At 37.9% G+C, this 23,675-nt stretch overlaps 1 protein-coding gene across 7 annotated transcripts in view; it reads left to right on the forward strand.

Annotated features, from left to right (window-relative positions):
* Positions 1-23,675, forward strand: part of PIEZO2 (piezo type mechanosensitive ion channel component 2) — a 317,797-nt gene that overhangs the window by 48,170 nt on the left and 245,952 nt on the right. For all 7 annotated transcript variants that reach the window (XM_068932155.1, XM_068932160.1, XM_068932156.1 and 4 more), the window contains exon 2: positions 10,621-10,716. In XM_068932155.1, coding sequence (XP_068788256.1) covers positions 10,621-10,716 — 96 coding nt within the window. The remainder of the gene's footprint in view (positions 1-10,620; positions 10,717-23,675) is intronic.

Consider the following 23,675-nt stretch of genomic DNA (forward strand, 5'->3'; position numbering starts at 1 on the left):
GAAGATGTTGAGTACTTGGTATTTTGATGGCTAGGGTGCTGCTCTGATCATAAAGCCTGCAGAAGGTGTAGATCCCAGATTTCCTGTCTATTTTTATTATGTAAAAAAGGGGCACTCCTTGCCAACTGCATTTTTATTTTTTGGACAGAGGCTATGGCCACTGCTTTTTGAGCAGAGCTTACTTTGGCATGTGTTAATTGTATGAGCTGGGTGATGGGAAGAGGAAAGAGTGTGCCTGGAATGCTCTTCAAGCAGTGTGACAGAAGAGACTGAAAATGAAAGGTATATATGTCTAGAAGTATTAAAAAAACACAAATCAAACCAGCCAAGTCAGCCAAGCCTCTCCTTCTCCCTGCCTCCCCCAAAACCCCTGTCTCAAATTGATTGGCTGAGTACAGAGATTACCAGTACAATGCAGAAATGTCAGAACTTTAAGGCAAACGCAGGAGACGGTAGAAAGTCTTAATTAGACGCCAGCCTGCCACTGAATTTGAAAAGAATTATAATGTTAAGTAGATCTTTATAATGGCAAAACCTACTGGTGATGGTGTCCATCACTGTACTGGTTTTCACTTTGGAAATACTTGTATACTTTGTCATGCCAGTAAAGTTTATTGACATTGGATTTGCCTGTGAAAGTAGAAACTCCTTTAAAATAAATTATTCTAAGTAAGATGATGATATTTTGTGGTGTGATCCTAGCTAAGTTTCCTTTTTTTTAAAATTATTTGTGTTTTCCTTATTTCAGAGACAGCTGGGGGGGGGGGGGATTATAGCTGCTGTACCCAAGGTGCATTTCTAGAGCTGAAAGAAAGAGGGGAGCAAGGTCTTGTTTCTTCTTCTCTTTTTACACTCAATTCCAAGACAATCTGCCACAACAGATGCCTAGTGTTGCTCTGAGAAAGAAAGAGGAAAAGGGGGGGTGGATCAAAACCAAAAAAACCCTAAAAAGCGTTCACTGTCCAGCAGTTATCTCTCCTGATGAACACTGACCAATGAAAAAATATGATTGTAAAAGTGCTGACATAAACCAAGTGTATAGTAGTTATCACTTTATCAAAACATATTTTTTTTTCCAAAAGAATAAAGTTTTCTGTCTGGCTGTAACCCATACTAGATATGGGATGCTGCACATGGCAGCACCACTTAGAAAGGCTAGGTCAGAAGCAGGGGAGCTACGTTAGCACACATCAGCACAGCGTTAGCAGGAGAGCCATTTGATATGGAAGAAGTGTTTGCTGATGTAGCTCTGTTGCTTCTAGCTGTAGAGGTAACTTGTCCTGAGCTAACACAGCTGTGTAGGCTATAACCATTAATTTGCCCTAAACGGTATAGAGGATGATAAGATTACATGTATTTCACTTAAATATCTTGCATGACAGCCTGTAATTCCAGTCTCATCTATCATGACCATTATTTTAAGTGGAATTACTCAGAAGTGAGTGAGAGCACAAGCGGGTGAAAAGTTATCCTCCTCTTCTGAATTTCAGTAGGAAGAAACAGAGTTCGCAGATAGCCCAAGCTAGCTGGGCAGTATGCCTATCAATCAGATCCTTGATATTATTAGAATGTATAATTCTAGAAGAGGGACATTTTTGGTCACTTTGAAGAATTTTATTCTTAAAAATTGGTTGTTTACAGCGTATCTCATGTTACAAGGCTGACAGTTGTTTCCTTGAGATGGTAAAGAGCCTTGGGGGAGAAACAGGGGTATTTCTGAAAGAGTAAATTGAAATGTTAGTAAGTGTGAAACAATATCAAAACCCCTGGAATTTATATAAATAATACAACTTTTCATTTCTTTTTCAGACACTCATAACACATTTCTTACAAAAATGCACTTTAATTTTTAATACGCTTGTTTATTATTTATACTGCCTCTGGTCAGTCATGGGCAGGTCAGGTGTAGGTGGGAAATCTACACAAACTTGTGTGAGATTTGCACTTATGTCACTAAGCTGAAACGGGCATGCGAATGTTGCGCTCAGCTGCATCTGAACAGTAGTTGGCTCATAATATTAAAGGAGATGAGAGTAACTGCTGCATTTTTCTGAAAGGTCCTATTCTGTGACTATTTAACAATAGATCATTTTATCCAGCCAGCTGTGAATAAACTTAACTTTTTACTATATTATTTCATAAATAATTTTAAAGCTTATCAAACAAGTAGGGTACAACCGTCTGGGTTTCGCGGTTTCAGTAATGTGTGAGATTGGGTGGACTTGCTTCTCAAGCAAACCTGTCCCTAGCAGCCACGGCACTGAGAACTGCAAGGAAGTGCTGGAGAGCAGAGTCTGCTCAAGTTTTGTGTGTGTGTGTGTGTGTGTGTGTGTGTTTTGGTTGGTTTTAAAGACAACTACATGCTTGAACCTATACAAGAAGCAAGAAAAGTCTATTTGACTTCTCACATTTACTGGTACATATTAAGCTAGGGTATTACTGGAAAAGTTTAAAAGCTTCATGCAGATACAAATAGCTGTCAAAGAGACTTGTCTCAGCAATCTTGACCTGCTCTCTCCATATCATATTGTTGGAAATGCTTCTTGTCATTCTGGCTAATGAGAGGTTTTTCTTTTGTGTGTGTGTGTGTGTGTGTGTGTGTGTGTGTGTTTTCCTCATTTTGAATTGGTTTGCTTTTTTAACTGCTTCCCCTGCAGAATGTCTTATTTAGAATAGTTCATTTTCTGTAATTTTTAAATGGCTTTCTCTCTTTTAAATTGAATTTTCTTTACTGAGCTCCTGTGTAGTTCATATAGTCTGCTTTGCCACACTTTTAAATGTTGCTCGGAAGTTGTGAATTACTATTACTTCTGTAGCACTTCACCAGCAGTGAAAGCTGCCTTTATGTTTGTAAGTATGGGGTGGGTTGCCTTGGCATATAGGAGTGCATATACCAGAGGAGAAACTGTAATAGCCCTTTTCCCCAAACAGTCAACCAAAGCAAACCCTAAAATTTCAGTGAGAAGCCTTCAGTGAGGCACAGGACCTTACCCAGCTGAGCACTGTATTGCCTGTGCACGACTCGGGGTGAGTGCACCAATTCAGAGTTTGCACAACAAAGCTTTAATTCAGGGCAGCACTTATGTACACTTAATTACAACCAAGGTGTCAGGAGGCACCCAGGGCTGGTGTTGGGGGCTGCCTATGGCCCCAGCGGGACGGGCCGCCCCTGGTGAGGCCACGCGGCCTGGGCCCCGAGCCCCTGGGTGATCCCCCGCACTCACGTTTCCACTCTCCCTTGTTCAATAGGCCTCAGCAAATTTGGCCTAAATAGAGGTTTTACGGAAGCAAGTCCCACCATCCTGTTCTTGAATAATCGCTCTGTTGAAGACAAGCGTGCAGGCAGAAATTTTCCCATGTCTCTGCATCTCTTGGCTGACTGCGGTGCAAAATGAAAAGAAGGGTCTTGTGGCGTTTGTGCAGGGGGCTACCACTAGAAGACAGTAGGTTCGTTTTAAGTTAGAGGCCAATTGTCTATTTTGGGGAGGATATTCCCTTTATTGCTGTGGGTGGGTTAAACCCCAACTCACTGATTCAGTAACATCTTTGCCCCTGTGATAGAATAACTGAATTCAATCCCAGTATTTTTAGAAAATACCACTGGTAGCTTCTCCTGTACTTTTGTTCTTAACGATTGATTTTCTAGAACAAGTCTGGTTCCTGGAAGGGTTTGTCTACGTGGCATTACGCAGCACATGCTAGCCTTGGTTAGTCAGCTTTTGGTATCCGGTAAGATAATTAAAAACAAAACAAAAACAAAAGCCTTGGATAGTGTGGCGAATATGAGAACTAGCTGGTAGCTGTCTTACTGCAGGGTGGCACAGGCCTAATAATAATCGTGTCATTAGAACAGCGCCTTCTTGCTCATCCAGAGGACCTGTAGCTGCTTCTCCTCATGTTAGAGGTGGCCATTTATGGCCCAGATGCATAGATCATCTTGTGCAGTACCTTGCTTTGCAAGAGGAGATATATTTATTTTAGAAGGTGTTTAGCCTCTTAGATTGGTCTTTAGTATGGGAAGCGTGTAATCTTGTGGATGTGCAGTTGTCTCATTCAGTGTTACATCTAGGAGAAAAGGCTGCCTGCTTTAGCCTATTTTAGTCATCTGAATTAGGTGTTAATTGGGTGTTTTCAGAACTCCAAGGATATAAATGGTAGAAAATTAGATATTGTTTTACAATGTATAACCTTCTTTTCTGGGACAACCATGAAAAACTGTAGCTTTAGAGACTGCAATTTCACAGGGGTCTTTCAGGGTGGTGATCAGGTGCTGAGCTTTCATAGCTTTAAGGGCTGGACGCTTGGCCTCCTTGAGACTGAGTAATTTCGGAGATCAATCAGCTACCTTCCCTTCCCATCCCCTTTCCTGGCCCCTTGCTTTTGAAGATTTATTTCGGATCAGCTGGGTATTATAATTTGTGGACAGCATCAGCTCTGTCTTTCAGCCAACAACCTTTGCCTGCTCTGGATTAAACACTTTGCCAGCGGCTCTTTTTCCAGTGAACATTTTCATTGAATGGTTTTTCTGTTACTGTAAAAATAAGCATGATTGTTAACCCAAATTTTAGCCTATAGGTAACAGTCTTTCTTGAAGAATAGCCTTGCATAGTGTTCTTAATAATCTTGCAGCTGTAAAGTTGTTAAACAAGATGCAAACACTATGCATATCCTGGTGAAAGTAGAAGAAGTATGACTTCATTGTAGTTGGCCGAATTGACTCCTCCTCATGCTAATGCACATATTAGCATGCACACGTTTGTCCAGAGAGGATGACACTAAGAATAATGTATAATATTTTCAGGCCTACAGTCAAAATGCAATCAAAAATCCGTTTTTACGTAGTTCTTGGACAGAAAAGGGGATAGCAAGAAGTGCATTATTCTTTTATGTTAACAGAAGTGACTTTTTCGTAAGATGGAAGAAAAGTGGGAGTAGGTGGCTAATTGTCTTCACCTGTCTTTCTTTTTTTTTTGTTATCACTGCTTTTAACAGAGCTATAGCTTACAAATGAGAATTCAGTAGCCTTTTGCTAGTGTGCATGCAATTTTAAATGCTGCTTTTGAACAGGTAGTCTCCACTTTTGAAAGGACTACCCGCTTACAATTTTTGTAAAGTGAAACAAAACAAATGTTCTCTGAGGCTTTTTTTCTCCCTTGCAGAAAATCAAGCTCAGTGCCGATTCCTTCACTGCCACCCTGCTGTCTGTATTCTTTGCCTTCCAATATTTCTTATTTCATAGATGAAATACAAATTCTATACAAATTATTCTCCTAAGTGGAAGAAATGCAAACTACTGTTTGTGTAAGCATGAAGTCGTAACACATTACAGCTGTCAGAATTCTGATGTTCATTTAAAAAAAAACGGTATCTACATGTAGAAACCTCGTTGTGTGTCCAAGAAGCAGTAGTAGATTTCTTCAAGTTCAAAAGCATTCTTTGGCTGTCATATAATAATGAACATTAAAAAGTAAAAGGGCAAGGTTTCATTATGTCATGTGATTTAGGGTAATGTATTTTTGTGAGATGCCTTTTGGTGTTGTATGGTGCATACTGCATGTATCTATTTTGTGAGTAGGTTACATTTTCCAACTTGTAATCAACATTTGAAAAATAATTATTTTATAATTCTCTGTTAAAGGCACGATTGAAAACTAAAATAGTTTGAGCAACTGTTATCCTTAACAAACCATAAACTGTGGGCTGTCAGGGCGTCCCTTTCCTTTGAATGCCTATGTACAGCACATGTATATACTGCACTTTGGGGAGTTGAGGAAGAAATATTTTAAATATTAGTATTTGTAGGAATAATTAAAATAGAGACCAAAAAAATGTATTACCTAATAGAAGAAAAGAAAGAAACATTTTTAAAAGTTATCTCACTTGCGAGTATGTCTTCTTCACAGAAGTTTAAACAATGACTTAGTGAGATCAATGAAATGCATGTGTTCCCATAAAATATTTTTATTTAGGAGAAAGCGACATGCAATAATGAATGTTCCCTTTTGGTGCTGAAACATTGACTGTTTTTATCATCTATGTCAAGAAATATGTGAGCAGCACTTAAAACGCTAACAATCTGTAAGTTCCCTTGTGTAATGTCAGTTCTTAATTTCAGGAAGAGAGAGAAGAATTCAATTATTAATTCCTGTGTAAGGCTATCTAAGGAATTGTTCTTAAGAGTATCAAAAGAGTATCAGTGTTAGCTTTATCTAATAGAAATTATAGATCATTATGTTAATAATGTTACTCAGCATTGTGGACTTTTTCAGTGCTTTGCAAACAAATTTTTGCTCTAGTGATTCTAGCATAATTGGAAGCATTTTGTATTATAATCAAGTGACCCCTCTTACCTCAGTACTTTTACCTGTTTAAGGTAATCACTACATTCACTTCTTAACAGAACTCGTAAAAATATTTTAAAATATGTTATCTGTTGCAAGATTAAGTGTTCAGAGCTGATTTCTGGTCTCCATTGCTCTCAGATTTTTTCTTTATTTGTGCACATGTATATTTACAATATGTGGTTACATATAGCAAGATTAATGAGTTATGAATACATTTATGGAGACTGTTAAACAGATAAGTATCATTTATCTGTGACTGTAATGTTTTATCTGTTTGAACAAATGACTCAATGTCAGAAAGATGAGATATTCTTCATCTGTCATTTTTTGTTACAAATAACTTGCACATTGTCAGTCTTCTAAGAAAATTTTAAATATCTGTATGTTATTTTTTCCGCTGTTTTTTTTCCCAGTCACTATGGGATGAAGGTTTATGAAGTTGTCATAATCATTTTGGATGACTTTCTAATCTTTTTATTTAAAGATAATATTTTTCACCATGTTATGCATTCAATCAGAATTCTTTCAAATAATCGCTCATGAATGGAGGAGTCAGTTATGTGTGTTACAAAGCACTCACTTCTTGCCACCCCGCAGTAGGTGCTCTGAAGCACTGTAGCTAATTATAAGAAGCTGAGTTTGCTTCTAATACACTAATGTGTGGTATATCAATAGCTATATTTTTGCTGTCCTTTCACAGTTCTGTATTATTGCTATCACTGGATCCTGAACAGTTGCAGAACATCAGAGAGGAAAATTGTATTTCTAGAGTCTTGTGAGTAGAAGCTGTTAGAAACCATGATGAGAGATGTTGTTAAAAAGAAAAGCCTCAAAAGAAACAAATGCGTGTGCTGTGCATGTATGGTACATTTTTCTACTAAAGCTTTTTCTTTAGTGTTCTTTTTAGGCAGGTCCATGTTTCTGAAAGTAATAAACAGAAGGATCTCCTGGATACTAATGAAATTAATACTTTTGGTTTAGGAAGTATTCGTGTTTACCAAACACCTTCCAAATTTTTTTTATATTTCTGCTGGACATTGTATATGAAAAAATACGCAAGGGAAGGCTTGTATGAAGAAGTAATGTCTTTCAATGGTTCAGTTTATATAGTTGTGGAGAAAAAAGCTTTTGAGAACACAATCTTCTCGGGTTTAGCAACAGAAAGCAGCAAATTTCAAGGTACTATAGTTCAAGAATAAGTGCTCTGAAGATAATTATGCTAATTGATTAGACAATTTTGAGAAAAGGGAGCAAGACTAAAAAGCTAAGATTGCATTAATTTTGATACACAACAGATCAGTGTGCAGACTAACCAATATAACCCAAATATCCAAAAATTACCATATCACCCAGTTTGCCAAGAAATTTATTTATATGCTTACTCATTCTGTTTATGGAATCTCATTGACCTCAAATGAGACTTGATGCTGTGATGAATGTCTGATTACAAGTTACCTTTACAAAATGAGACCTTTGTGAGCGCCAAGAGAGTGCAGAGGAGGAGTTCATTGCCTTCTCAGATCTTCCTTTGTTGTTTATCAGTAACAAACTGAAGCTGATTTTTTGTCCAGCTACTTGTTCTTGACAGTTCTGAGTATTAGCACTTAAGAATGAATGTATTTGACAAATAATATTGCAATGCAGTCTAAATATACAAGTACACTGCAGCTGCTGTTTCCTAGAAATCTTTTATCTTCTAAAAATACATTGGCTCATGGCTTTTTGCTCTGGCACATTAAGTCTATAAAATCTCTTCTGAGGAGTGTACTAGATGAATGGAGATCAAAAAACAAGATATGGAAATCATGAATGGACTGAACTTAACCTTGTAGCTAAGTGTGGCTTTTTAAAATTTATTAATTCTGTGAAATTTATTGCTGATGCTCCTGTAACTGCTAAAATAAACAGGTTTTCCAAGCAATGTCTGAGCAAGGTTATTAGTTTGCTGGAGGATGCTTAGATTTAAGTAAAAGTTGTAAATATTTGGTGTGGACTTGTTACCAAGGCTTTCATTGACATACTGCTGACAAAAAAAGGATATCTAAAGCATAGAGCTGCTGTTTTTTCAAGCTTGCACGGAGAAAACTGAGTTTTAGGCACTGTGCAAAAAGTGTAGCAAGCTCCGTTCTGAAGAATCTTATTGTAAGAAGAGTATGTGTATAACATTGCAGTGAAATCAGCTAAGCTGTTTAATATGATTAAAAGCTGATTTAGTGGGTCCCTGTAATAATAGGATAATAGCAAAGCTTCCACTAGAGTGACTAAGAACCACTGGTGGAAGGATATTTAAGGCTTGAGCCACTATTGAACCTTTTTCTATGGATGTCAAAGAGTTTTTCCCTGCTCCAAATTAAACTTGAAAAAAGGTTGCTTTATGGATTTGTTCTGATCTCAGGAATGTCCTCTTTAAGCTTGATATTGCCATTCATTCTAGGAAGGCCACAATCAGCTGTAGCACGTCCTCTGCAGAGCACCCTGAGAGTATGTGCATCATAGCGGGGCTGACTCCCTGTTCTCAAGTACATTAGCTTTAAAGCTGCGATAAACCTTTACAAAATTCCCAGTGGAATAGGTTCTGTTTACTTTTTCTTGCAAGTGTCTTTGAGGAACAGAATATTCTTCAGATGTCCTTGAGAGGCTGTGGCTATAAAGGCAGTTTAAGCATTAAGCAATAGAAACAGCCTGCCTAAGCCTAAAATCTTAAAAGACAAACGTGTGCCTATTTGGCATCCTGGTCTTCGCTCCAAAGTGGCTTCTGTTAAGCTTTGGTAGATTTTGTAGTCTTTGGTCGTTTTATTTGAAGTCTGGCAGCAGAATCATGTTAGTTTAGGAGTAGAGCATAGATGTTACTTGTCCTTCATTCTTGCCAGACTTATCCTTAGAGAAGCACATATTTCTTAGCAAAGCAGCACGCATGGAGTCTAAGTCCAAAGTCTTTTTATATGGGCTATTAGAGAAATGGAGCCTATTGTTCAGAACATCGGTCGGTTTGACACAAAAACTGCAATTATTGCATGGATTTGTTTGTTAATAAAGAAACCTTTTAATTAGTGTTGTATTTATAACTAGAAGGGATAGATGGGATGAGGATGAAGACCAATTAAGACTAAAGTCATGCATTTTAGTTCATGCATGCTCAGTAGAGTCTCAATAAATTTCACGAGGTGGTGGTTGGAGAAACTTGTTTTCTTTAGGAAAAACATTTCCAGCAGAACTAAGGCTGTGTCCTCCTCCAAAACCAAGACTCTTTGGACGTAGCTGAGAAAACTGATTTGATGATATTATGCTTCATGAGTCAATAAATGTAGAGATTAATTAATCTCCGGACTCATCTGCAGTTGGCTTATCTCATGGGAACTGTTGAGTGTGGTAGGTCTCATAATATTTCAACATCTGCTGTGCAGTAGAGTGATGGATGACTTTGTAGTTTTTGTTGCTTTTGTTTTTTCAGTAAAGAAGTTCACATACTCCTCTTTCAGCACAGAAGGCACACACAATTCTTTGCAAATTGGTTGTTGCAATATTATTGCTTGTTATAATGGCCTGCTGACCTGGATGCTTTCAAGAAAATACACTTAGGCTAAATTTATAAAATAGAACCGGAAATATTACACAAAGTTAGCAGAACAGTTAGTTCCCTTTTTCAGAAAAACCAGTTGCAAGTTGCAGTCAAGCCCTTTTCCTTTGTAGTTCAAAATTATTTTAGTACAAGAACTTTGTAGGAGTTAACAAATAGGTGACAGTAAAATTCAAACAGCTCTATAGTTAATTGACATTGTTATTTAAAGATGACTTTGGGGATACTATAATTTGGAATCTTAAAATATTCCATCACTTTTCTTCATTATTTAAAGATAATCCTTGTCTATAATATAATGAACTTGCATGTAGCTCCTTGCAGAGAGCCCATAAATACTGATTTATGCATACCTATATATTTTTGTGGGGAATGTTTTCGTAAGTTTACAGATGAGGAAAGTAAAAAGTTCAGGTAACAACTAACTTGTCCATCTTATACAAAGTCTTTGGAGCTTGGATACATCTTCTGTGCTAAACTTAAAACATGTATTGCTGTGAACATACTTCAAGGGTTTATTTAATTGTTTTTATTTTTTCTAAGCAGAAATTTCAATACTTGTGTAGAAATGGTTTAAATAATTGGTGAAAAGTTTCTAAAAGAAATAGGAAACTCAAGCAGTAAATGAGTTGTGCTGTTAAATTTGATTATCCCAGGCTGATTTAGCAATACGCTCTTTTTTCTTTTCCTCCATTGCAGCCTGTGCGTTCCGTTACAATGGGCTCTCCTTTGTCTACCTCATCTACCTCCTGCTCATTCCTCTGTTTTCAGAACCCACAAAAGCAACGATGCAAGGTAAGATGTTCCTTATTTCATTCCTAGGGATGTATGGTGGACACAGTACCTGCAAAAGCCTTGGCGGTACTTTAAGGTGAAGTGAGAGCTGGTGTGGTTTTGAGTTTTTTCCCTTATTAAGTGAGCTGGTTTGTAATACATGCTCTAAACTCGCTGACGCTGTAGTTTATGCTGACTTTGGTGTTGAAGGACTTCCAGTGCCAGCTGTTATTTTTGTCCCAAGGTGCACCTGGGCAGCCTGGTGGTGGTACTGGTAATGCTTCTTATGGCATTATTTTCCTCAGAATACTGAAGGGTGAGATACACTTGGAATTCACTGGGTGAGAAATGACTTTTCAGAAAGCCCCCAAAGCCAGCCTATCATAAACTGTGCCCAGGTTTGGGTTTGTAGTTACTTTGGGGAATTAAATTTGGTCTCAGAGTTTGCACTGTGCTGTATTTTAGGCACTTACGTAAACATCACTCTCCTCCTCATTTACTTTATAGAGCTATCTTAGTGAAAATAATAGAAAGGGCTTACTGATACAGAGGACAAATAACTATATACATTAGGCATTCAAGCATCAATATATTACATACCAATCACACTTTTACTATTCAAAATGTGAAGATAATTATGCAAAGCTATAAACACACGAACCATTTCAGAAGTATTAGATACCTGCCAATTAACATGTAACTGACTAACTTCTTGGAAACCAATGAAAATGGCGATATAACAGTATCAAAATTTCAGGATTTGTGATCTGTTGGTGGAATTTGCAGTGAGGATAGAATGATAGATTAATATTTAGTGGTGGTCTTTCTCACCTAGTAGCCTGTTGGATGAGATCTTATGTATTTTCCAGTCTAGTGTGCTGAGATTACTGCAATTCAGAGCACTCATGCTGCTTGAATCATTCTTGTGATAAAACAGTTCCTGCTTTCCCAGTTCTCCCTCAGACCAGTATGAAAAATAATATCACACAATTTTTAAGTCAAATGGAGTCATCTCTCATCTTTTCTGATAGAAACACTGACAAGAGTCTCCTTCAGAAAGTAAGCTTGTTTCATGACACCACAAACAAAAAGGAGACATTTAAAAAGAGGTACTGATACCTTGTTGACTTTGGTAGAATTCCTCTATTCACAAATCCATTGTTATGGAAATTCAGACCATTTTAATGAACATAATTCTCTACAGAAATGAATTGGAAAAATTAGACTCTAAATATAACAACTTCTCAGTTTACAGGGCCTCTATGGGATTCTTACCCAAGTTCTTAGTAGGTTTTTGAAAGAGTGGGATGCTATCGTTAAATCTGGGGTTGCTATTGGCATACCAGAAGGCTCCCCCAGACCTTTCTGGAGCTGCTTTTCCTGACTTTAACCTGTAAGTCAGTCCTCCCGTCTGGTTTGGCCTCTGTTCTCCTGGCAACTTCTGTTTGGGACTTTTTGTGCTTTCCTGGGCAACCTTAATCTAGGCTTTCTTCTGCCAGGGTAGTTTCCCAGTAGTTTGGATGTACCTCTCGATTCACATATGCTCATGTTTCCTGAGAAGATCTTGTAAATATTCCAATTGATTCTTCTTCAATCCCATGTCTTTCATCTAAACACCAGATAAGAGAAATTGATACCCTTTCTTATCTAAAGAGATGAGTGTGATTTGACTGAGCAACAGGTTCGCACCAAACATGTAACTTTTAGCATGTTAAGTGATGAATAAGCTTTTTTGAAGCTTTTTTTTTTTTTTGAATAGTTCTCATTCTAAGCATCCATTTCAGTGTCTTGCTTACAACCATAGCTATTGGTCCACTTCTCCTGAAGAAAGAAACGTATCAAACTTTCTTGGAATTCTCTGAGAAGAGTTCTTGCAGTGTCTCAGCTTTCGTGTTAGAGTGACCCTGCAGGCTGTCCTCTTTCTTTTTTTCCCTTTATTAGAGAAGATGAAGAGAGAAAGTAAAAGTTTCAGGAACATCTGATGAACTATTCCTTAATGTATGGCACACAGTGACAATACAAATATTTATTTTTACAGGTGGAAGTACAACTTCTGTTCTACCTGTTCTTACTAATGTTTCACACTAAGCAATGGATTGAGGAGGAAGGAGGGAAAACTAAAGAAAACCCTTTTGTTTCATGTGTTTGTGCATATGGCTTCTGTTGCTGCAGTTTCTTGCCCAGTCTGGGTACAGGGAATACCATTTAAGGAAGAGAGCTTTCTCCTCAAGGTTGTAGCAGGGGAGAGGGAAGTCAGAGTTAGATTTATATTCTGGAAAATTGTATCCTGACCTGTCCTCATTATGATGACTCACTGATTTTTATTTTAGCTAGTATAGATGCTGGCGCTTTCTGAGATCTGTGAAGTGACTTACAAAATGATATCCTGCCACAGTGCATCCCACAGGCTAGGTTCTTTTAGAAGAAAATATACATTGAACAAATCCATTTTGCATTCTTTTTTGGTTTTAGTTCACAATTATGTAATGTAAGTACAGTAGTAGCAACTGACATAGATACCTATTGTGTTGTGCAGTACATATATAGTCTCTACGCTTGGGCTAAAGGTAAAGAAGTGTAAAGGATTGCACAAGGGTGGTGTTATTATGAACTATTATTCATAAATGGAGTATGAGTTATAAATAAATCAAAGTCAGATATCCAAAAATTTCTTAGAGGAGTGGGATGGATATGAGTTAGGCCAAATTTGGAGCCTTTGAGAATGGCACTTGAAGTGTCTTGGCAGGGTTATGAAACAAGGCAAGGAATGAGATTAGAATTAGGGTTATTTTGAGATCTGATCCATTAAGTAGATCAAATCTGTCACCCCTTTAACTGCAGCAGAAGCCATCTTCATCAAGTGTTGTAGTACAGAATTGGAAGAGATCTGCCTAACATCTGTATTTCATTCCTTAACTCATATAATTTCTATCACGTCTCTCCACACACTTCTAATTTCCCATACCCTTTTTCACCCAGTTTCTATCAGTCAGTCAAACAAACTAACACGTTTTCCTTTGGCGGGATCCCATAGCAAATGGGTGGGCTTAGTTTATGTTGACTGTGTAAGTGCCCAGCGGAGCCAGCAAAAACAGAGCTAAAAAATAAATAGAATAAGCATAAAAGGTAGGAAATCCCACTCTAGGTAAGGCTGTCAGTCATTTTTACAGTGGAAAATTACAGGGACAGTGCAAGAATGAAACATAAGTCAATGCCCAGCTGTAAGTTAGTTTCTCTTAAAAGTGCTGAAGGTGACAGATGAGAGGGAAGCACTGAGCCTCAAAGGGGAATTCGGGTGCAGCTTCCCAGCTAATATTCAGTTACCATGTTGATCTTGTGTGTTTTACTTTTTCTTCCTCTTCTGTGCCAGGAAGAATGATTGACAGCATAAAGAGAGCCATTTTCTAGATGCCAAGAGAGACATCCTAATCCTCTCTTACTAGCGACTAAAAAAAAATCTATTTGATTAAAAGTAATTCCTGTGTGATGTGATAGACATTAAATAACCTGGTTGGACCACTGATAGCAGAAATCTTTCTTTAGCGGAGAATGCTTTTTTAGGATTTTTTTTAGTCTCACCATATTGTTTGTCGTGTTGTGTTAGGGTTCTCCTAAATTTATCATATTATCATGTGTTCACAATAATTAATTCCATATGTAAACTGAGTATGCCTGAATGTAAGCGTCTTGGCCCACTCTTCCTGTCATCTTTTAAACTATGTGTGTGCATGTGTAGGTATCTCTTTCTGTAAAGCGTTGAGGGATTTTTCGTGTCCAGAGGATGGAAGTAAAAAGGGAAATCTATAACTATTTTAACTAAAGAGAGCTAAACCACCATTAAATCAAAGAGTCAAAAGTTAAATAAAACAAACTTTATTCAAAATAGAAAAATAAACACTGCTGTGACTATATATTTTGCTTTCTTTTTCTTTTTTTCTCTATCTCTTTTCTTTCACTTGAATAACATTTTTGAGACTTCTCTTCCATTTCTGTTTTGTTCCAGTCGTGATTTTTCATGAAGTCTTTGCTTTTTTTTAGTAAATCTTTTTAATCTTTTGTGCTTGTTGGTCTACCGTCACAGAGCTTTTCTTTCCTTTTCTTCTCCTGACTAACTCAACTCACCAGTTACCAAATCTCTGACCAGCATCCTTACCTTATGCACTTCCTAGCTGTTTTTCTGTGTTATCACCTTCCACCTTCCAGTTGCTCAGTTCATACAAATTCTCTCCGCTAAACTTAAGAGGCTTTCCTATAGGGTTAGAACCTTATAGTTTGTCATGGACAGAGTCAGTTTAGGTTAACTTTTATTTTGAAAATACCCTAAAAGGTTACAAACACTGACCTGGGGAGGGAACCCTGTGCTGTCTGAAATAGTTTGGATGGTATTTAAAGCTTAATAGCTAAAGATTTTTCCTTTTAATATTTAATTTTCCTTAAAACATAACTACTAAAATTAATAATAATATTAATCCTTAGCCTTGGAGATGAGACACAGCCTCTTTTCTCTGCGTATGGTCAGTAGAGCTGTTTTAAGATATCACCTGCCCGGTGAAAACACCAAGCACTTCTAAAGTAAATGAGACATCATCTCCTTCACTGAGAGCTGAAACACTGAGATTTGCAAATGATGATTGAAAAGATTTAGCTGAATGTGTTGTTTGCAGAAACATACTTAATTGTCTGTGACGCTGGCTGAATAAGGGAAAATATATGCATCTACATGCAGTTGAAAATGTATTTGGTTAACAGTCTCGTTCAGCTCTATCTATTATTTATAATACTTGAAATCAGTGATTACAAAGTTGATTAAACAGCAAAATGTATCAGTCCACATGTAGCAACTGTAAAAAAGACATTACTTTGAATAACATCTTTTGTCAACAGAAATATTTTAAAACTTGATTAGGCACAATTTTTCAAGGGTTGCTAATGGGAACTGTTTATGAGGCAGATACCTTTTTGCATGTATAGTAAAGCCATGTGATTTGGGCAGAGCTTTTCTGTATGAATTATCTCTAAAATCAGTGTCCAATTTGTTATCTAGTTCTCTTGGATGACAAATAGGCACTAAACGGTATAATAGGATAGTTGCAGTCTAAAAGTATATAGCTTTGAATGTGAGTTTGTTACATTAGTGATCTTTTTTTTTCTGTTTCTGGTGTTTCTATGGTAAGGTCCTTGTCCATAACAAGGGCTTGGAAATAGAAATAGTTGTTGTGCACCCACATGTATTTGTTTGGTCTGGGACCAGTAGCTTATTTATCAGTAGTAAATAGTTGTTTTGTGTGGCTTTTCTTCTGTATCAGAGATGAGTTTGCATTTAGTTAGTTTTGTTAACTTTCCTTTGTTTCAGTGGATAATTTATATTGCCTTAGATATGAATAACAGGACCCTGCAGCTAGCCACCATATAAAGCAAAAACAAACAAACAAATCAAAAATAACCCCCCCAAACAGTTAATTTTGGTTAGGGACCAGATTTTGTTGACTTTGTTCATGCTAGTGACCAAAGAATGGGATTGTTTTTGAATTAAAGTACTGCTCTGCATGACAGGACAATGACAAAACTTGTGTCTCTTCCTTATAGAAAAATTTCAATTAGTGTAGTAGTAAGATCAGTAAAAATTATGCTTTAAAATGTGTAGATTGATGAACAATGTCAAAATCATAACAATTGTTAATTGAGTATCATTTTGAATACGGCAGAAACTGTAGCAGATAAACCAAACAGTAGAGTTTGCTTTGCAGAAATGGAAGGGCTTGTAATTTGGACTAATCTGCACAGAACTGCAAGATGCAGGGTTGCAGGGGCAAATCTGGGTCACCAAATATAGCACAAGAGGTTTTGGGGGAGTATTGATCCAGATGAATAAGGCAACATTTTTTCTGTAAACATGATTTGTTTTCCCCTATGTGAACAGCTTTTTCAACAGTCCTATGTATATATTCAGTAAGAGTATCCGCTTTATTAGCAGCCTTTTTACTCCTAGCTACACTTGGGGAAATCTTCACACCATCTAACTTCAGATATCTAATTTATGAATGAGAAAAGTTTGATCTCCATTTTACCTGTTTAACCACAGAAATGATTTCTTCTTTTTCTTGAAAAGATGTATGTTACCTGTTGTCCTTAAGGTCATATCAAGTACTCTGAGAAATAATAGAGATGCTGACGAAAGGAAGGTAGAGAACTGTTTGAGATGTCCTCAGAACTAATGAGTATCTACAGGTACAAGCCTGAAGCATTGGTTTGAAGGTGTATTTATAATTCAGAAAATGCTTTTGAGCAATCAAAAATGTGATTTCTACTGGATTGGGCATGTGTTTTACTATGGAGGCATGCCAGCCGGCTACATAAACATTTTTTGGCTCAAAATACTGCATCTCAGCTAGGTTTCTCCACTTTCAACGTTATAAGTATTCTCATGGGAATGAACAATGGAGTGTGTTATTTATAATCAGTGGGCCAAATCCTGGAGTACTTACTCATGGAAATTTTCGCAATGGATGAGTAAAATGAAGCAATACTTTTAAATTAACCAACCTCAGAAGTCCTCTTCCCTCTTACGTGCCAGAGAACTTTTCTGTTAACTAATAATGCTATGTGCTTTCTCATTATTTATTATCAAAACTTTTTTTTTTTAAGAAATGAAATAAAAATCTCTCCAGCTAAGTGACAGTGTATTTACAGAAAGCACTGCACTGGCAGGTTTGGATATGAAAATCCTGCATCTGTCTTGCGTTGTTGCATATCACAACTAATACCTGTGCCTTTCTCACTGCTCTGCCGTGCTGTTCCTGAATGGGGATGTTCCCCTCTGAGAAGGTTGACTCCAGTTCCTGTGTTATTTCACTTTTTGGCCTCCACTAAATAAATTGTAAACAGGGACTCCCTGACCCTTTCGTCAGGGTTGTCCGATGTGTCACCCGTTTCCCTTTTCACCGTTATTATATGTGTCAGGAATGTTTTTGGACCTGCATATGCTAGAAGCGTAGCAACGTGTTGATTGAAACCTTGCAAACAAAGCCAAGCAAATGGAGTAGATGTAGTGAATGTAGAAGCAAGGAGGAGGAAATAACTAGAAATGTATTATAATTTATTTTGAAACAATTGAAATAGGGATTTTGTGTGGTTGTTGGGGACTTGGAGGTCTTTGAGAGAGATTCAGTGAAAAGAGGGATAGTGCCTTTGCCACAGTGGGCATTGAAAGAAGATGCTTGCAATTAGATCTGAGTGACATTTGGAGAGACGGAAATCCTAAATTAAATGGAAACCATTTTAAAGGGGGTTGAAGCTGCCGCAAGCTTGCTGCATTATGACTGCATTATTTTTTGTATTATTTAATTTATTTTGAAACAACATTTCTACTTAGAAATTGAAAAACTTTTGTTTTAGAAAAGTAAAAACAATTTAATAAAGTTAAATTAAATCTGTTGAGTTGACCTGAGAAGTGAGAGGTTTTTTTAATATTTCAAGTTGATCACAAGTCTCTCCCCTTCCCCTGAGATACTCAGCTTCAAAGTGAATATCTCATTATTTAATTGAACTCTAACAGTGAATTAAGAAATAAAGGGGAAATAAAGCTCCCTTTTCACCCTAAGATATGGGTAAATAGCAAGTTTATTTTATAGAGAATTCAGATAACAGACAAAAGCTCTCAAGAATTTTTGTTTTGGTAGTAACTCTAAAATGTCAAATTTTCTTAAAAAAATAGACTACATACAACACCTCAATAATATCAATCTTAGCTTAGTTTACCTCATACAGCTTATAAAAGTCCATTTTCTACTCTTCCTTTTGTTTTCTACTTCGTGCAAGTGTTAAAATCACTAAAAATTAGTTGATTGTCTTCCTCTCTAGGAAGTATATGCAAAATATACTGTGCAGTGTGCTGTAGATGACCCTGCTTGAGCAGGGGGTTGGACTAGATGATCTCCAGAGGTGCCTTCCAACCTTGGCCATTCTGTGAGTCTGGGATTATGTGAAAATAGAACTTGTATTATTTGAAACTAATCCAAAAAGAATATGCTAAATTAATTCTGTCAACTAGCTCCACTAAAGCCTAAGGAGAAATTTCTGCCTTGGGTTAGAGGGAGACAAGGGTAGAAGCACGCTTCAGACCCAGCCTCTGGAAGTTGAGCACTGACAAGAGTGCTGGGCAGAATATGTATGTTTTTCTCAAGTTTAGGCTCTAATGTAGGCTTACTATGGATATGAAAGGATTTTAAACTCGGAATGACCTTGTGGCATGTTTTTAAATCAAATTAAATAATGAGATTATGAAAATGAATTTTACAAAATCACATAAAAATAGCAACATCTTAGACTGTAGAATATTACTGAGTGTGGATCATGTAATGCAGTCGAACTCTGCTTAACTCGACCCACAGGTTTTGATGGAAAGAGAGTAGTGAATATGCCAGAGAAGTAAAACTTAAAGAATTTGCTCTCTTTTCTGCGTTCTGCAAAAGAACTAATATTTCTCCCAGTTAACAGGCATGCACTTTCTTAGCTTCTTGCACATGCAAATGATTGAAAAGTCTCACAGTTCCTTTCTGCGATCGATTCTGACCAGCAGGGTCGTATATGTTCCTGTGTTTACCAGCATAATTTTCTGAGCGTTACTTGTGTATCTCAGCTGGAATCTGCGTGCTCGAAATACAGCTTTAGAGGAATCCTGGGGGCAAAGGTGTGTAACCAAGTTGACTGTTTAAATATTATAGCTTATTATTTCAGGCAATAAAGTGGGCCCAGCTTTTGGACACAGACTCGGGGGCCCTTTTGCTGCCTGCCATAGGTGTGACAGCGCAAGCGTGACGGGCCAGCTGCTCAGCAGGCATCAGTGCGGGAGCCGGAGGGCGAGGGGCGCTCGCCTCCCTGCCACTGCTCATGCGCCAGGCGCGAGCCTCCAGCCTAGCGGTGCCTTTTCTCCCACCCCCTTCCTTCTCCACACCAGTAACGCACCGGCCCTTGAGGGCGCAAAATTGTGTGGTGCCAATTTTGCTGAGGTGTCTTGTTCCGGCTCTGTGAAAAGCGGTACGTTTTAAACAAAATTGGGAAATAAAAATGATTACACTGGTATAGCTTTTTAGCTCTGTAAATGGACTGTAGAGAAATCAGAAGGATATTATGGATGTGATAGAATCATTTTGAATACAAAATTATGTTGCAAGAAGAAGGTAAAAGGTTAATAGGTTCCGGTTGGTTTTGGGTAATGCTAGAGTTGATAAAATCAGCATGGCATGATCCTAATAACTACAGCCAAATCTTTCCTTAGTGCAAATAGTTCCTCAAACAATTACAGACTTGCGAAGAGCTAGTGTTAATTTAAAATTGGTTTTGGGAGGACTAAGGATGTCAGAGAGAGTTGGTCATCCCTATTCTACCTGCCATTCAAAATTAACAAAAAATGATCTTCAAGGTTTTCTTAACCTTAAGTGCAAAATAAGTGTAGGGAAACTAGATAGTGACTGAAGAGCTCAAACATTTGAATGTGGTGACATTTTCTAGTTAAAAATGCAACAACCTTTCTCAAACTTCTGTCTTAAGCAATGGTAGCTTTTAGGAGTGAACTCCAGACCTAACTTGCTGTCCAGCCACCCCCACAAAGAACACTGAGAATAAACAGAGAGTTTGCAAGGAATGAGTAGAAGGGGAATAATCTGTAAAGAAACCATCGCAGAAGGCAGGAAGTGTTAGGATGAAATAAAAATTTTAAAAAGTCAAGCTGGGTTAGACCCTGCAAAGGAAGTGAAAACAAAGAATAAAAAGATCTTTAACCATATGAATATTCAATAATCAATAAATGTGGCTGGTAATACAGAGGAGATGGAGTAGAAATTAAACATAACCAAGGTATGGCCAAAACTAAACAAGAGTGTGCTATGTTTTGAATAAGGACAGTACTGTTAAACACAGATAAAGGCAAAAGTGCCTCCTAGGAAGGAGGCTAGAAGAAGGAAAATTACAGTATGTGAGGGAGAAGTAAGACCCAAGGATTTTAGATGCTTAAGTTCTGAAGGATGAATAATCTCCTTCCTGAAACCGTGTGTTACCCTAGACTGAAGAATAAAAATATTAGCTCATATATTCCAAAAAAGGGGAAAATGATCTTGCATGTGAACTATTGTGAACTCATATTTTCCACACTTAAGAATACATTTGGAAGAAAACAATAAATAAGTGTATTAAGGCAACTGAGAAAAAAAAGATGAAATGAAAACGGCTTTTCTAAAACTGGCTCATGCCAAACAACGTGGATAATGTTTTGGTGAGGTGAATTCAGACTAGGTGCTGAGAAGGACTGTTGGGAGAATCGAGTGAACAAAGATGCTTATGTACAAGAGTGAGAAAAAAAATAGCACATCTCATATCTTAAAATAACTTTTCCTCTTTTTCAGTCTGCAAGGAGAAATGATTGCTTTTCATTGGTACAGGACTTGGAAGCAGATATCAGGGGAAAAGGGTATCGGAGAGGGAGAAAGGCTTCTTGAGTTATAGGCCAATGCTAGCACGACCTCTAGAGATTATGCAAACGTGGTGGACAGCAGATTAGGAGTTCCCTACGTCTCAGCTTCCAATAAGGATATTGAGGATAAAGATCCATCTCCTGTTCAAGTGGAACTTGATACATTTATGAACCAGAATATGTCATGGGTCATCAAATTTTACTCCCACTATCACGGGTGACCACAACTGAAGCTTCCAAATCCATATTACCCAAATCATTTTGCTTAATATCTCCTGCAAATCTATGTGTAAACTGTAACACTCAAGTGGATTGTTGGGCCTTCTAAAGATGATGTCTTGGTGTCACTTGAGACTTTGACCAGTGAAACTTATGATAGGATTTTATTCATAGAGGGCTTTAATGTGAACTGCAGCTTTGCAGGAAACGCAGTGCTCTCTCCTGCTCTAGCAGCAGGCAGTTGGCCTATTGGCGGGGGCGTTCAGATGTGGTTAAAATCGCTCATAGGCAAACGCTACTTTAATTTACCTTGTGGCGTAGGAATAGTCGGAGTGTAACAGGCCCTGGGCAGAGGGTTACCACCTGCAGGTCGCGTGGTTTGGGGAGAGTTGGTGGGTTATGCAGTTACATTAGGCCCAATTAACAGCTGCAGGCTTGAAACTTTCTAGTAGTCTGGATGAGGCCATGGACAGTGCTGGAAAATTTTGGAGCATCACTGTGATCAGCAGTACCTGTGTTCAAGAACTGGAAGAACTACATATTCATTTATACTAGAGGAGGGGTTGTCTTACCGGAATATGCTTAGGTTTTGAAATTAAAATAGTAGGAAAAATATAAATCTCTTTGCATCTGATTTTTATTAAAAAACTTTCTAGGCCCCCTATTCTCAATTCTAATACCACTGTATTTTAAGCAACTGTATTTTATTGTGGTGTCATAAAGGAAGAGAAGAAAAAGCCAATAAACTATTAGGTATGTATTTTTATTATTATGATCAACCTGTAGGTGATAGGAATTCCAATAAAAGCACTAAGCAATTTTTTAAGGGCCGTGCAGCTGTTCCTATTTACTCTGCTGTTGATACTGCCTTGTTTGAATTCATATAGGAGGACTTCAGTGAACTAGATGATGTCTGAAGAAGCATTAAGAAATGAGCCCAGGGCTGTCTCAGCCAGCAAGGCTGGTGATGGTGTTAGCATCACTTCTCGTTGCAGTTCCTTGGCACCAACTTTTTGCTATGAATTACTGTCTGGTAATATCAGAAATTTGTCCACTGAGGTAGACATCATTTCTTTTAAGTTCATACATAATTTATATTTCTTCCGGATTTTCCCTTCTCACCCTACTTCCTTTTATTTTAAACGGGTTCTGAGCAGCAAGAGAAGGACCTGATGTGTTCTTCAGATTGAATGCTGACTGTGGATTTTACTTTTTATTCTGTATTTTCTCGCTCTCCTGTCAAAATATGTCATGTGTATTATGATGGAAAACAATACTGGCTCCAGAGCATAGTAATTGGTAGATCTCAAGACCTCGTTGATTGAATTACAGAGCTGAGGCTGACTTTTTATGGCTGATCCTGTGTCTGTAATGGATGTGAATCCATAATCTGAGTCCTCCCAGGAATTTGGGAGAGCTTTAGGTAGAGTAGATGGTGGTTACTTCTTTGTAGGTCACCACTGCATTAGCATGGCCTAGTGGCCCCCAGAAAGACAGTCCCCACTAAAAGGCTGCTGTGCTCTGTGTATTCATCCTTTTCTTTAAGTGGTCTGCCTTCCCTTCTCCTTGTTAGTTGTGTGAATTAAGGTGTTTGGGGATCAGGGTGTTTTTCTTCATCAACCAGTGTAGTGAATTGCGCTCCCACTGCCTGAAGAATTGATTGTTTCTCTATTCCTTTCATGAGTACAGAAATAGTGTTACTCTGGGGCATTACCCTTGAATTATCCCTTGGTACTAAGTGGATGAACAAGAGGCCAGGAAGGGCATAATGCCATAGTTCCTGTTTATGAACTGCTTGCATCTAAGTGATGCTGAAGCATGTGAGAGTAAAAGGAGGGCTAGCTAGCAAATTCTTGAATGTTTAACAGTTTTGCTTCTAATTGCTGTGAGAAATCATTTCAGTATTGCAGTCTGAGGAGGACCTCTAACTCTGGTGATGCAGACCTTGGCATCTTGAACCGTATCTGGCCAAAGGGGTAGATACATATGGTACATATCTGGCACCCCACTCAGTGAGCCTGAGGACCTGTCTGGCACTGCTGGGCAAAGGAGCCCAGCTCAATCTGGAGCTCATGCCTGGAAACAGGAATACAGAGTTTGTCTAGGGTTTTAGTGTCTCCATCCTCTAGGTACCTCTAAGGGTACCTTATCATACATCTGGCTTCTGAGCTGCAGGTGCTTCTCTTCATTTCCCAGGTTTTGCAGCAGTAACTGCATGTCACTGACAGAGGCACAGTTAACAAGGAAGGTTTTCAAATCACTTGGAAAGATGGAGGTGGAAGAAGAATGTCCC

This window comes from Struthio camelus, chromosome 2, assembly GCF_040807025.1.
Source record: "Struthio camelus isolate bStrCam1 chromosome 2, bStrCam1.hap1, whole genome shotgun sequence".
Classification (NCBI taxonomy): Eukaryota; Metazoa; Chordata; class Aves; order Struthioniformes; family Struthionidae; genus Struthio; species Struthio camelus.